The sequence below is a fragment of the Meleagris gallopavo genome, chromosome 13, assembly GCF_000146605.3.
Source record: "Meleagris gallopavo isolate NT-WF06-2002-E0010 breed Aviagen turkey brand Nicholas breeding stock chromosome 13, Turkey_5.1, whole genome shotgun sequence".
Taxonomy (NCBI): Eukaryota; Metazoa; Chordata; class Aves; order Galliformes; family Phasianidae; genus Meleagris; species Meleagris gallopavo.
This window is the reverse complement of record NC_015023.2, coordinates 3,181,360-3,193,908: the sequence shown is the minus strand read 5'-3', so window position 1 is coordinate 3,193,908 and position 12,549 is coordinate 3,181,360. Positions and strand designations below refer to the sequence as shown.

Here is a 12,549-nt window from a genome sequence, read left to right as displayed (position 1 = left end):
TTTTTTTTACTCTATTTTATACTTTTCTCTTTATGTGCTCTTTCTGATTCTTTAGATGTCAATGACAATGTCCCATTCTTCACCTCATCTATTTATGAAGCCTCAGTAACAGAGGGAGCTGATATTGGGACATTTGTCATTCAGGTCTCTGCCACCGACCTTGACCTTGGTCAGAATGGTGAGGTAAGCAAGTGGGGATCTGTGTTTTATGTAATGAAATGTACAGTCATATAGTTTCAGTATTAAACAATGACTAAATATAGTAGTAATCCTCAGCCTAGAAAAGGAATGGCTACTATGGAAACATGAGATGGAATAAAATAGTAAATGATGTGTTTCCTGCCATGTGAAAAAATGCAAATATATTAGGAGGTATGAAATAGAAAGCAATAAATATTTCTTTATACAATATGTATTCAGGTGGAAAAACTCCTTGGCTGTTGGACAGTGTGGTTTTTTGGTTTACACAGGCCTAAAATGTGATTGGACAAATTAATGAAAAAGTAAGTTATTAAATGCTTTTGTGAGTAGTAAACTATGGGAGGCGCTCGCTACTGATTTTAGAAATCTAAAGTAGGCACGTCCTTGGAAGCAAACTGATTTCTCTCTGGGAGCAAAAATGAAAGCTGAAGTCAAGTGCATCAAAACATACAAATACAGAAATGAGAACATAGTCCATAGCAGTGAGCAAATTCAGCTCTCACATGGCTACTATGGTAGTTCCTGGAATATTTAGCTAAGTTTGAATGCTGTTGCGCAAGTACTGTTCAAATCTGCTAGTGAACTCATTAACTGATTAGACAAGACAAATTTATTTCAGGTTAATTGACTTTAACTTAGAGATTTCTCAAATTTGCATTTTTACTTCATTTTCTCAGCCATTCTCTTTAAGTTCTTCTTCAGTTATGATCTATCCAATGAAAGAAAAGTATAGATTAACATCTTGTTTTTAATCCTTTAGATAACTTACTCTATGTTACATGACCATAGTGGAGACTATACATGTTTTCGCTTGGACTCGCAGACAGGCTCAATATACACTACCTCAGTGTTTGATAGAGAGAAGAAGGGATCTTATCTTTTAGAAGTTGAGTCAGTTGATGGCTCTGAATCAGCTCGACCTGGAAAACATGGGAGGCCAAATTCTGGTAAGAAACAGTTGTCTGTGACAAGCATGATTTTGCCTGGGTTAGTATCTGAAAACAGAAGCTCTGAAATGCAAGATTAACATTTAATTTCCCTTTTTCTTTTCTTTCTTTAAAATTTTTGTCTACAACAGAACTGAATAGAATTTTTAAAATGATGACTGATGGTCAGGCAGGTTTTTTGTTCTGAAACTAGAAGAAGAATAGGGGTTCATAGTTAGAGTTGAAAGAGTATTTTCTGCCTAGCAGAGGTGCATCCATCCATAGGATACAGACTTTGTTTGGGTCATGAAGAAGTTTCTTAAGCCACTGTATTCATTCAAGACTAATTATGAAGTATGAAGGAGGAAAGTTTGAGACAGAAAATCTTATTCTCAATTGACAGCTGTGCCTAAATACTTAGTTTGACTTTTGTGGCTTAAGGACAAGAATTTAGGATTTAAAACTGTACAATTGCCATATTAGGCATCAATTATTCATGTATTATCTCTTTAAGCAAATTGGATGTGAGATTTATTTGATATCCAAGTGCTTTTGAGTAATATTGGTATATATATATATTTTGTCCTCAACCCCTAAGGGTTTGTTTCTGTATTGTCTACATATTAGTCTTCATTTAATGTGCAACTATACAGTTTAAGGAATTGTAGCTGACAGAAGTGGCACAGCTGAGTATTTTAATCTCTTGTTCCTTGTCTCTCTAGACACAGCCTATGTGCGTGTTTTTATCACTGATGTGAATGATAACAAACCTGTCTTCACTCAGAGTGTCTATGAAGTAAATGTGGATGAGGATCAGGATGTGGGCTCAACTGTCATTACAGTCAATGCTAATGATGAAGATGAAGGTAAAGCATTGGAATTCCCCATAGCTGCTTATAAAATATTAATGAGTTAATTTCAGTGTACCAGGAGATAATGGTGTTAGAAAGGAAGATGTCTTAGATTTGAAAACTTCTTTGAGTGTGAACTGATCACGTGTGAATGCTATTTGATAATGGAGTCATAAATCAAGTGATTCCTATTTTATGAAGCAATGCACTAATGTGGGATGACAGAGAGTGATTTCTGTGCGAGTACAAATTTATTAGAGACTTTTTTATTTTTTATTTTTAGCAAATGAGTACATTTTTATGTCCTAGTAAACTAAGGTTTTGTTTTTTTTGTTTTTTTTGGTACCCATTGTCATATCTGAAACTGAACTTCTGGGTAAACAGTCTGGCATATCAGCAGATTTTAAAATATCCCCGAACTGTAATACCAAAAATCATCAGTTATAATATGAGTTGTGCTTCATTTCAACATCCCATAATTTAATGTACCTCAAGAAATTGTTTTTTTTCTGACGCTATTGTTAATTGACAGGAACAAATGCTAAGTTACGTTATCAGATCACTGCTGGAAACACAGGAGGAGTGCTTGGTGTACAACCAGAAACGGGAGCTATTTTTATTGCCCAGCCGCTGGATTACGAAGAAACAAAAATTTATGAGATCCACTTGTTGGCTTCTGATGGGAAATGGGAAGATTATGCAGTTACCATCATCAATGTTATGAATAAAAATGATGAGTCTCCAGTTTTCTCTATCAATGAGTACTATGGAAGTATAATTGAAGAACTGGATGGGTTACCAGTCTTTGTGCTTCAGGTAGTGCACTTCATGCGCTTTCGGAGATTGTCATATTTCAATGAAAGAGCACAGACTGCTCTCGTACAATTATGTGAATAATAATGCAGCACATATATATTAATGTACTGTAGTTTTACTGAATATTTTTGTCAGTTGAAGAAGAGAAATGGACTTCTATGGAAAAATAATTATAAAGATATAGTAAGCAAGATAAGCAGAATGGATCATTTGTGATCCTAAAAACCAGATCATTAACATTTTAAAATGGTTATCAGAATAATATAGTTAAATTACCTCTATAAATATGAAAAAATAAAAGATGATTGTAGTAGTGTAATACACTACACTGTTATTGTAGTGTGAAAGACATTTATCTACTCTTAATTGTCCCACCTCTCAATTGCCATCTTACTTGCACATATTAATAGTATGTCATACTTTTGCTTGGGCTCTGTTAGATGGTAGAAGCATGCAGGATGTAATGTAGTCATTTTATAATTATCATGCCTGTTTTCAATACTTTTTCAGGTTATGGCAAATGATCCTGATAATAATGTGGATGAAGGAGATTTGAGTTACTCGTTGCACGGGCATGGCGCTGCTGATATTTTCACAATAGATGAGAACACAGGAAGCATTTATGCACACAAGGTGCTGGATCGGGAAGAAAGAGCACTTTGGAGATTTGTTGTCTTGGCTACCGATGAAGGTGGAGAAGGACTTACAGGATTTGCTGATGTAATTATTAATGTGTGGGATATAAATGACAATGCACCCATGTTCACATGCATGCCTGATGATTGCAATGGGAGTGTCTTTGAAAATTCTCCTGCAGATACATTAGTCATGGAGATGAGCGCAGTTGATCGCGATGATCCGAATGTAGGTCTTAATGCTGTTTTGACTTACACGATAACAGAGAATGTAAAAAATGAGTTAGGTAGTGACATGTTTAATATCAACCCCAATACCGGTACTATCCGTGTGGCGGGGGGAGTTATAGACAGAGAAAGGACTGCAATTTACTTTCTTACTGTTGAAGCAAGGGATGGGGGAGGGCTAACAGGAACTGGCACTGCCACCATCTGGATTGCAGATGTCAATGATCACGTACCTAATTTCACAAAAGAGATGTGGCAGGCGGCAATTCCTGAAAACAGTGCCATCAACTCAGAAATTCTGCGAGTGTCTGCTACAGATGCAGACGGTGGGGAAAACGCTCACTTAACATTCAGTATCATCAGGGGAGACCCAGATCAGAAGTTTTATATTGAGAATGACAAAGAATGGCAATGTGCCACTATCCGACTGAAAAAAAAATTGGATTTTGAGAAAGCACACGAAAGACAGTTTAATCTTACTATTAAAGTGGAAGATCTTGATTTTTCTAGCACTGCTACGTGCCTGATTGAAGTTGAAGACTCTAATGACCACAGTCCAGTTTTCCATTCTCAGCTTATTCAGACGAGCCCTGTTTTTGAAAACATGCCTGTAGGTACTACGGTAACCACAGTGAGAGCAACAGACAAGGATTCGGGTTTGAATGGGAACATTATATATTCTATAAAGTCAGATTCAGATCCTATGAGGCAATTTGTCATTGACCAGCATGGTCATGTGATTGTGGCAAATAAACTAGATCGTGAAGTCATTCAGAAATACAGTTTAATTGTGCAAGCTTCAGATCAAGGGACACCTGCTGAAACTGGAAGTGTTACAGTTTTAATTAACTTGCTTGATGTTAATGACAACGGACCAAGGTTTGAGGCACCATACATGCCAATAGTTTGGGAAAACATGTTGAGCCCTGAAATAGTGCATATGAATCATTCATCAAAACTACTTCATGCATACGATCCAGACAGCAAGGAAAATGGGCCACCGTTTACATTTTCACTGCCATCAGATTATCAGAATTCTTTGGATTTTTCTCTTACTGACAACAGAGATGACACTGCAACTGTAACTGCTTTGAGGTCCTTTGACAGAGAAAAGCAGAAGGTGTTTCATCTGCCAATAGTTATAACAGATAGTGGGATTCCAGTTATGAGCTCCACAAACACCTTAACAATAACAATTGGTGATGAAAATGACAACTGCCATGAATCTGGCCATAAGGATATTTATGTTTACAGTAACAAAGGTAAGTGTTATCTAGAGTAGTTCTATATTGGGCTGCTAATTTTGCTATTTTAGAACAGTTTTTTCTATTTTTAATGGATCTTCCACTTCTGTGACAAAGCACAAGAGCCTGAAATGGCCATGATTTGAAACAGCTTAGTGGCTTCTTGTTTATTTCCTGTTCTTGGTCACACTCTTCTTTCCCAGTTGTACCCTACAAGATGCTCTCCTTCTTTTTCTGGGTATCAGCTGTGTGCTGTCTGAAACAGCAGAGTAGCAATGGTGGTTTGTGGTTTTCACTCCTGATATTGTTTTTTTTTTTATTTTTTATTCTTTTAATTTTAATCTTTTAACTTCTCAGAATTTCATATGCAGTTATATTCATGTATCTTGCACTGTATTGGGTTGTGTTTGGGCTTCATGCCTTTCTGTGACATCCATAGTGCATTCACCTCTCCAGAAGTGGCAGGCCATGCATTGTTTTAAGAATCTTGGATCATAGCCATCACCAAATTATGCGGGAATCTGAAAATAATTATCACAGTAATGAAGCTGTGGAATATAAAGTGCGCCCAAAAGCAAAAATTAAATGCAGATTTATTATAATTTATCTCAACAGGAAAATGGTCAACAACAGTGCTGGGGGAAGTGTTTGCACCAGATCAGGATGAGTGGGACAATAAAACATTTCTCTCTGAAGGAAAACTGTTCAAGTGAGGATTGTATTTGTGTCACAATCAATAATACTTATGCTTCTGTAATTATTTTACTCACCATGTATTTCTTTATGTTCAGGATGTATGCAAAACTGGTATTATTGAGTTTATAAGAAATGTACTTTTGAATGTACTTAACAAAAACAAAACAAAAACAAAGAAAGCCTGGTAACTAGTCACCAAGAACTTAATGCATGAAATGATTTTATCTTTCTTTCTTTTTTTTTTTTTACTGTAGAGAATGCAGGCTCACACGAGGGTGTTTGTATTTAATCTTTACTTTTTTAAAATGTACACATTCTGTAAGACCCAATTTAAAAATTGGCTGTTTTTACTGCCTGTCACTAACCATCAGAATTGATGGAATACAAATCACAAATTCCAAGGGGCATAATATAATCATTTTATTAATAGTGGAAGCAAATTCCATGATCTCTGTTGATGACAATTCACATTTGCATTGGAAAATCATAACTCTTTAACTTATTGGAGTTAGTCTATTTATCGGTAGCCATTGGAACTGTTTCCATTTTAGGAGGTTAATGCCTCACAGTAATGTTCATGGAATATTTCCATAGTTACTGTTTACTTTCCCTTTGAGGTGGTACATGAAAACTATGTCAGAGATTTCATTACTGACTTCTTCCTATTCTGAATGAGTGAATGAGAGTCTTGAAGGACTTCGTGTGTTTCTGTCAGTTTCTGTTTTCATGTAGACCTGTACATGATGGCTATGTTGAACTCCACAGTTGCAACAGCTCCTATAGACTGCTTGCTTTGATCCAGGACAGGGAAGGTCTAGGGTTTTGGAAGTGAAAGAAACATCTTTGTGTAAGCCCTGCTAATTGCTTGTTCTTTCCTGAGCTCTTTCTGTTGTTCATTGATATTGTTTGTGGATTCCCTAAGTTTTGATCTATAACCTTTGTAACAACATTTTAAGGCCTTGTGAATTAAATTAATGAGTAATGTAAGCTCTCAGTTTTGGTTTATTAAGTTTTCCTGATTGAAGGTTTATGTCTAGGTCTTTCAGATTAAATCAGAGAACTGGTTCGTTGATGATGGTGGATAATGCTCCTCAAGGAATATACAACTTAAAAATCAGAGTTTCAGATGGACTTTGTCCTGATGTTATATCTACAGTACAAATCCACGTCAAAGAGCTGGAAAATGAAGCCATACAAAACTCAGCCACTGTGCGTCTCTCAGGTTTGTTTTAGTGCCTGCTGAGAGTTTAGATCAGCTGTGTCTATATTTAGTGACTTATTTTATGATTTTGATTTAGAAACAATTGTAGGGCAGGTGTACTTTTCTGTATGCTTCTAAATAAGTTGAGAGATTAATCTCTATTTCGTGTTTATCTATTTTGAATTCCAAACTCAGATATCACTGCAGAGGAGTTTATACAGAGTGGTGAACATGGCAAAAACAGATGCAACATGTTCAAGGAATTACTGGCAAAAATGCTATCAGTTAAGTTTAGCGATATCATTGTCTTCGGTTTGATGAACACTGATGGAAAACAGGCAGATGTAAGATTTGCAGTTCATGATGGCTCAGCTTATTACAGACCTGAGAAACTGCATGCTGAGATGGCAGCCTTTAAAAATGAGGTACGTTCTAGGGTTGTCCCATGGATTCAGTGTTTGGGTGAATGACACATTCAAGGTATGTTTTCCAAACTTCAAACAAACTTTACTGGAAGAATATGCAGAATCTGCAGATCCTGTTTTTTGCCTCACTTGAGACAAAACATTTGTCAAGCAAATGCTAAATTCAAGTTGTCTTCCTTCCCCATAATCCCTTGCATACAATGAGTGAACTCAGTTGCAGTAGACAAAGCAGCTTTTAGTTGCACATAGATGACCCTACAAGGTGCAGTTCCCTGTGTTTGCTCCAGTCAGTTTTGTTGTATGATCTATCGGACATGAATTCGTACTCTGATATCAATCAGAATAATTCTTAGAAGATAAAGTATTATTATAATACTTTACAAGAGAACGTCTTGAAAGTGACAGCTTTTTGAATGTTCTAGATGCTGATGGAAATACCAAATCTCCTTGTGGTTAGACCTTATAGTAGAGGCTTGATGTCACCCAGATTGAAGTTCTGCTGTACAGAGAGATGGCAGTCCATAGAAACAATCATGCTGGAAGGAAGATGCAGGTTAGAAGAACAGTTAAATTAGATAAGATAGATGGAGACAACAAATTATTTTATTTAACTTATCAAGGGATAACTCTTAAATACGATGGGATGCCTCCTCTCATATTTTTTTTAAAGAGGGAAATAGTTGTAAAATATGTTTTCTTTCCCTTCTGGATGATACCTAACTCTCCTGCTACCTTACCACTTTCTGCATGCCCACTAACAGAGTTACCCGAATGTAATTTATCTTGCCCCACTCTAGTTGAGTTTAATACATGGTACATCTTGTGGAAGTTTCAAGAAGGAACACTGCTTTCCATGTGTGTCATTATGGTAGGGTCTGTATGATTCTTGGAACCAAACTGTATCTTTCTTGCCACCTGCCTGCATCCTGTATGATGCTAAATAGTGTGGACTGTAGGAACCTACTTGGTGAGCAAGTTGGAAATGTGAGTGCTATTCATAACATGTAATATCTGTTTCTTCTGTTTACATGTAGAATTACTGCAACAATAGTATGGAAGATTGTACAGATTTCAGATATTCTGTGCCATAATATATGACAGGTGAATTCATCAGAGTGGCAACAAGGGATTGCTTCACATGTTGTAGCGAAAAAGTTAATTTAGTATTAATTATATATAACCTTTCAGTATTTAATTAATAGCTCTAGTGACTAATCACCAACAATCCACGGAAAACCAATCATATCTGAAGAATTTCTGCAGATTTTTGTAACGTTTAACTATAAATAAAATAAGTAATTAGTGCTGGGATTGTTCATTGAATTGCTAAATAATTAATATGTTTGCATTACTTTCTTGGGATGTAGCTTTACAACAACTGTTTTTATTTAGCAGTAAAAATAATCCATTCTAATCCTGTAAAGGAGCTGAGATTGTTTATATACACTGCTTTGCTGCAGTGGTACGGCACAGCTGCCTAAGAGTGCATTATTGACTCCCTGCTAATGGTGATTGATGTGAGCAACAGGCACCAGAGTGCTCTGACAGGATGCATCGTGTCAATGTAATGTACATTTTTTTGCCTTTGGGGATGTGATTTCAATACACGTTATGATATTGTAGGATATTTGACAAATGATTATAAAGGTCAGTTTTCTTAGGGCTGTGAATTCAGATGACTGCAAAGTAAAACAAAACAAAAGCTTCAGTATTTATGTATTTGTTTTGGTCTTTTCACAGCTATTTGTAAAATATTTGACATTCATTTTATCCTTTGAAAAAATATGTATTGAGTGTACAAAGAAGAATCTCATGTTGTTAGCATTACATTTGTATATCTCCATTGTTTGTAACTATGCCATAGTGAGGCCTGTTGTTTTCAGGTTTAGCCACTAAATGCATGTCACTCGGTGTGTTTGAGTCTTCCTTCAAATACAAATCAAATTAGGAAGCTTTGGGCATGTTTTTTAATGTCTGTTTGTGGAAACGCTTTTACTGTATGACAAGACCTCTTTATTTGGGCCTTCCAAAGCAAATTTTACTTAGTGATAAAAATAAGGAAATAGCAAAGATTAACGTGGAATAAAACATAATGACCAGGTGCTGAGTTGATTGCATTTTGTTTGAGACAGTTTGAGATGAAACAGAAGCTTAAGGTGTAAATCAGTGGGCCGAATCCTAATTGCTGCAGACTTGTCACTGTCTGTGAACATTCCTATTGAATGCAGCTCAGTGCTGCCATTTTCCAGTCTACATCCTTATGGATGCAGAACTTAAGAGAACTTAAGATATAACATCTGAGCAGGAGTTATGGTTGCTGTCAGAGTGCAGGAAGCATGAGGTAGACCACGCAGCTGGGAAGGCAGAGTATCGCTGCTGTCAGAGCCTTGATGCTGAGCAATAACATTGGTAGTATGCAGCACTGATGTAACACATGCAATATCCATCATGTCAGTGATTTAGGTTTTCAGGAAATACTACTATAAAGTTTTCTGTGTAATCATGGCATTTGTTAAATCCCTTTGCTTGCCTTTATGGACGGGGGTGTTACTAATACTCAGGAAACTAAAGCGTTCCATTAATTTTATGGTAGCTTAATCTTTATTTTTTTTATAAAGGAAGGAGGGAATAAAACCATGAATAAAGAAAAGAATGGTAATACGTCAAACTCTGTTTTCCCTTAGATCCAGTCAGCTTTACAAGTGAGCATCTCACAGATTGATGTGGATGAATGTAGGAGCGCAAACTGTAGCGAGGGCAGTGGTTGTACAAACCACCTCTCTGTGAGCAACATCCCAACGGTGGTGGATGCAGGGAGAGTGTCGTTGGTGTCTGTGACGACCACCATCAGCGCTGTCTGCACCTGTGCTGCCAGGAACCGAGTCCATCAGCCTTGTTCCTCCTATGCCCACGGCCCTTGTCTCAACGGTGGGATGTGTATTGACACTTTGAATGGTTACAGGTGAGGAAACTTCTACTGCACCCCTTTTCTTACTTTTTTCCTTTTTTTTTTTTAAAGTGCCAAGTGTAGCTAACAAGATAGAGCTCTTGTAAAACAATGAGTGCAATCCTAGCTGAAGGAGAAACAGAAAACCTGCGAGTGTACTGGAGTGTAAACTTAATGGCAGCAGTATCTTTACAAGTGGCTCAGTAGTGGTTGCTTTAGTCCTGATATCGATGGAAATACTGCAAGAACAAAAGCCCTTGGAAAAAATGGTGGCATTATCAACACCTCACTTTTAAGGGCATTTCATTTAATAAAAATTAAGTAGCAATGGGGTGGAGGGAATAGGATGTAGTGAAAACAGCAAGCAGTAAGGGCTTCAAAAAACACTACATGGGAAAATTTCTTTACTGACGCATCAACTTGCATGCAGCAGTATTCCTTTGGTGAAATGACACGTTTTATTTGAGCTGAGTTCTCCCTGCAATAAATTGACCAACTGATATTTGATGTTTCGTTTTGCTTACAAAGTGAAATTGTTGTTCCCAACATTGTGGTCTCAGAAATACTTCTTGGATGCAGGTTTTATGGTGGCCAGATATTTATTTATTTATTTATTCTTAAGGCATCTTAATAATTGCTGAGCACCTCTGTATACCTGAGGTGGCAAACACCATTACTTCACTTCATAGTGTGACTTCAGCCCTATGCTTATTGCATGTAGAACCAAGGAAACAGTTGAACACTGGGGAATTTTGACATATCTTTTGTTTGTGCCGTTTCAGATGTCTTTGTCCTGCTTCATTTCATGGACCAGACTGCCAGCAGACTAAGCACAGTTTCCATGGAAATGGTTATGCATGGTTTCGTCCTATCAGGCCTTGTTTTGAAAGCTCACTTTCTCTAGAGTTTATTACTGCAGTTCCAGATGGACTTCTATTATACAGTGGTCCTTTATCAAATCCAGAACCTGGGAATACAGAAAACTTCATTGCAATAGGTAATGCAGCAACTGTGTGGAGAACATTGTCTTTTGGGAATGCATGGGCTGTGAGCAGCATTCAGTCTTTCCATCTCATGAGATAGTTTATTTTCTGGGCTGAAAATGTTGAAAAACATTTTGAAACATATTTTGAAATGTTCTCTAACAGGTCTTGCTTTTTGTAGGTATTGCCTTTTTATAGCCTGTAACTATGGCATTGGTCTGTTGCAGAGGAAACCAAGGGGAGAATAAAACAAACAGATTTGTATATTTAAAAATAATTCCCCTAGAAAAGTTGTCGTGCCATAAGGGAATTTTGGTACTTTGAGGATAGGCATTACATGATCAATGCAGATCTAGTTGCATGCCAAGCTTATCACAGAAAAATTCATACACAAGTAGAACTCATTGCCTGAAGTTGACACATATCTAAAAGCAGTAGTAAGCTGCTGCTTTTTTGTGAATTAATTAATATACAAGATGCATGGCAGAGTTGGTGCTTTCTTAATTATTTGAAAGGTAATATTGAATATCATTAATCATTAATATCTTCTGCTCTATTTTACAATTACTTGTAAATCTGGGGAGAAGTTAGGAGAGAGTAAAATCTGCATGTGCTAATTGTTGTAGACCATTATAAAACTACAAATTGCTTATCAGGAATTAGCTCTAGTGTTTGACTCTCGACAAAGAAGTGGCACAATCTCAAGTAGAAAAATACTGTATTAAATGAATATTTCTACATAGCAGTGGTCAGAGAATATTGCTATTTCTATACTGAAACTTCTATACTGAACCATTAAATCCACATCCACCAGCTGTGCCAAAATATCCAAAATAGAAGGACACTTGTAGCTGACACATTTTTTCTGTGCTGTGTAAGAGCTCTCCAGTGGCATTCCTGTGCTGAAGATGAGCCATGGCTCAGGTTCTGTGATGCTGCAGTTTCCAAGTCACCTGAATGTCACAGACAAAAAATGGCATCAACTGGAAGTGAGAACCAATGACCAGGTCAGTTATTTGATTTTCCCCTTCAGAATATTGGCATTTACCTATGCAGGTACATGAAAGTAGAGAAAAGAGACTGGATAATTCTATGTATTATTCTAACTATCCTTGTAGATTTAATGAGTAATATGAATTTTGGGAAGGAAGCATTGTCAATTTCAAATCCACTTATGTTGTAATCTTCTATATTCATGGATCAGAGTATCATTGGGACACTGAAATCAATGACCTATGTGCAAAAAGCATTTGCTTACTTGCAAATGCAGTTACAGATTTTGTAGAAATGGTTGAAATACTTGGAGGTAAAAATTAAATCTTTTTTGTTAGGTGGTTCTGTTTTGGCTTGATTGTTTTTATTGCAAGGTGGAAAACAAACAACAACAACAACAACA

At 36.7% G+C, this 12,549-nt stretch overlaps 1 protein-coding gene across 1 annotated transcript in view; it reads left to right on the top strand.

The window, feature by feature from the left end:
• Positions 1-12,478, top strand: part of LOC109369702 (neural-cadherin-like) — a 13,365-nt gene extending 887 nt beyond the window's left edge. The window contains exons 2-12 of the mRNA XM_019619672.1: positions 56-183; positions 962-1,148; positions 1,850-1,993; positions 2,511-2,794; positions 3,305-4,919; positions 5,517-5,610; positions 6,635-6,819; positions 6,994-7,223; positions 9,908-10,185; positions 10,953-11,167; positions 12,033-12,478. Of these exons, the coding sequence (XP_019475217.1) occupies positions 56-183; positions 962-1,148; positions 1,850-1,993; positions 2,511-2,794; positions 3,305-4,919; positions 5,517-5,610; positions 6,635-6,819; positions 6,994-7,223; positions 9,908-10,185; positions 10,953-11,167; positions 12,033-12,217 (3,545 nt within the window). The 3' untranslated portion in view covers positions 12,218-12,478. The remainder of the gene's footprint in view (positions 1-55; positions 184-961; positions 1,149-1,849; positions 1,994-2,510; positions 2,795-3,304; positions 4,920-5,516; positions 5,611-6,634; positions 6,820-6,993; positions 7,224-9,907; positions 10,186-10,952; positions 11,168-12,032) is intronic.
• The last annotated feature ends 71 nt before the right edge of the window (positions 12,479-12,549 follow it).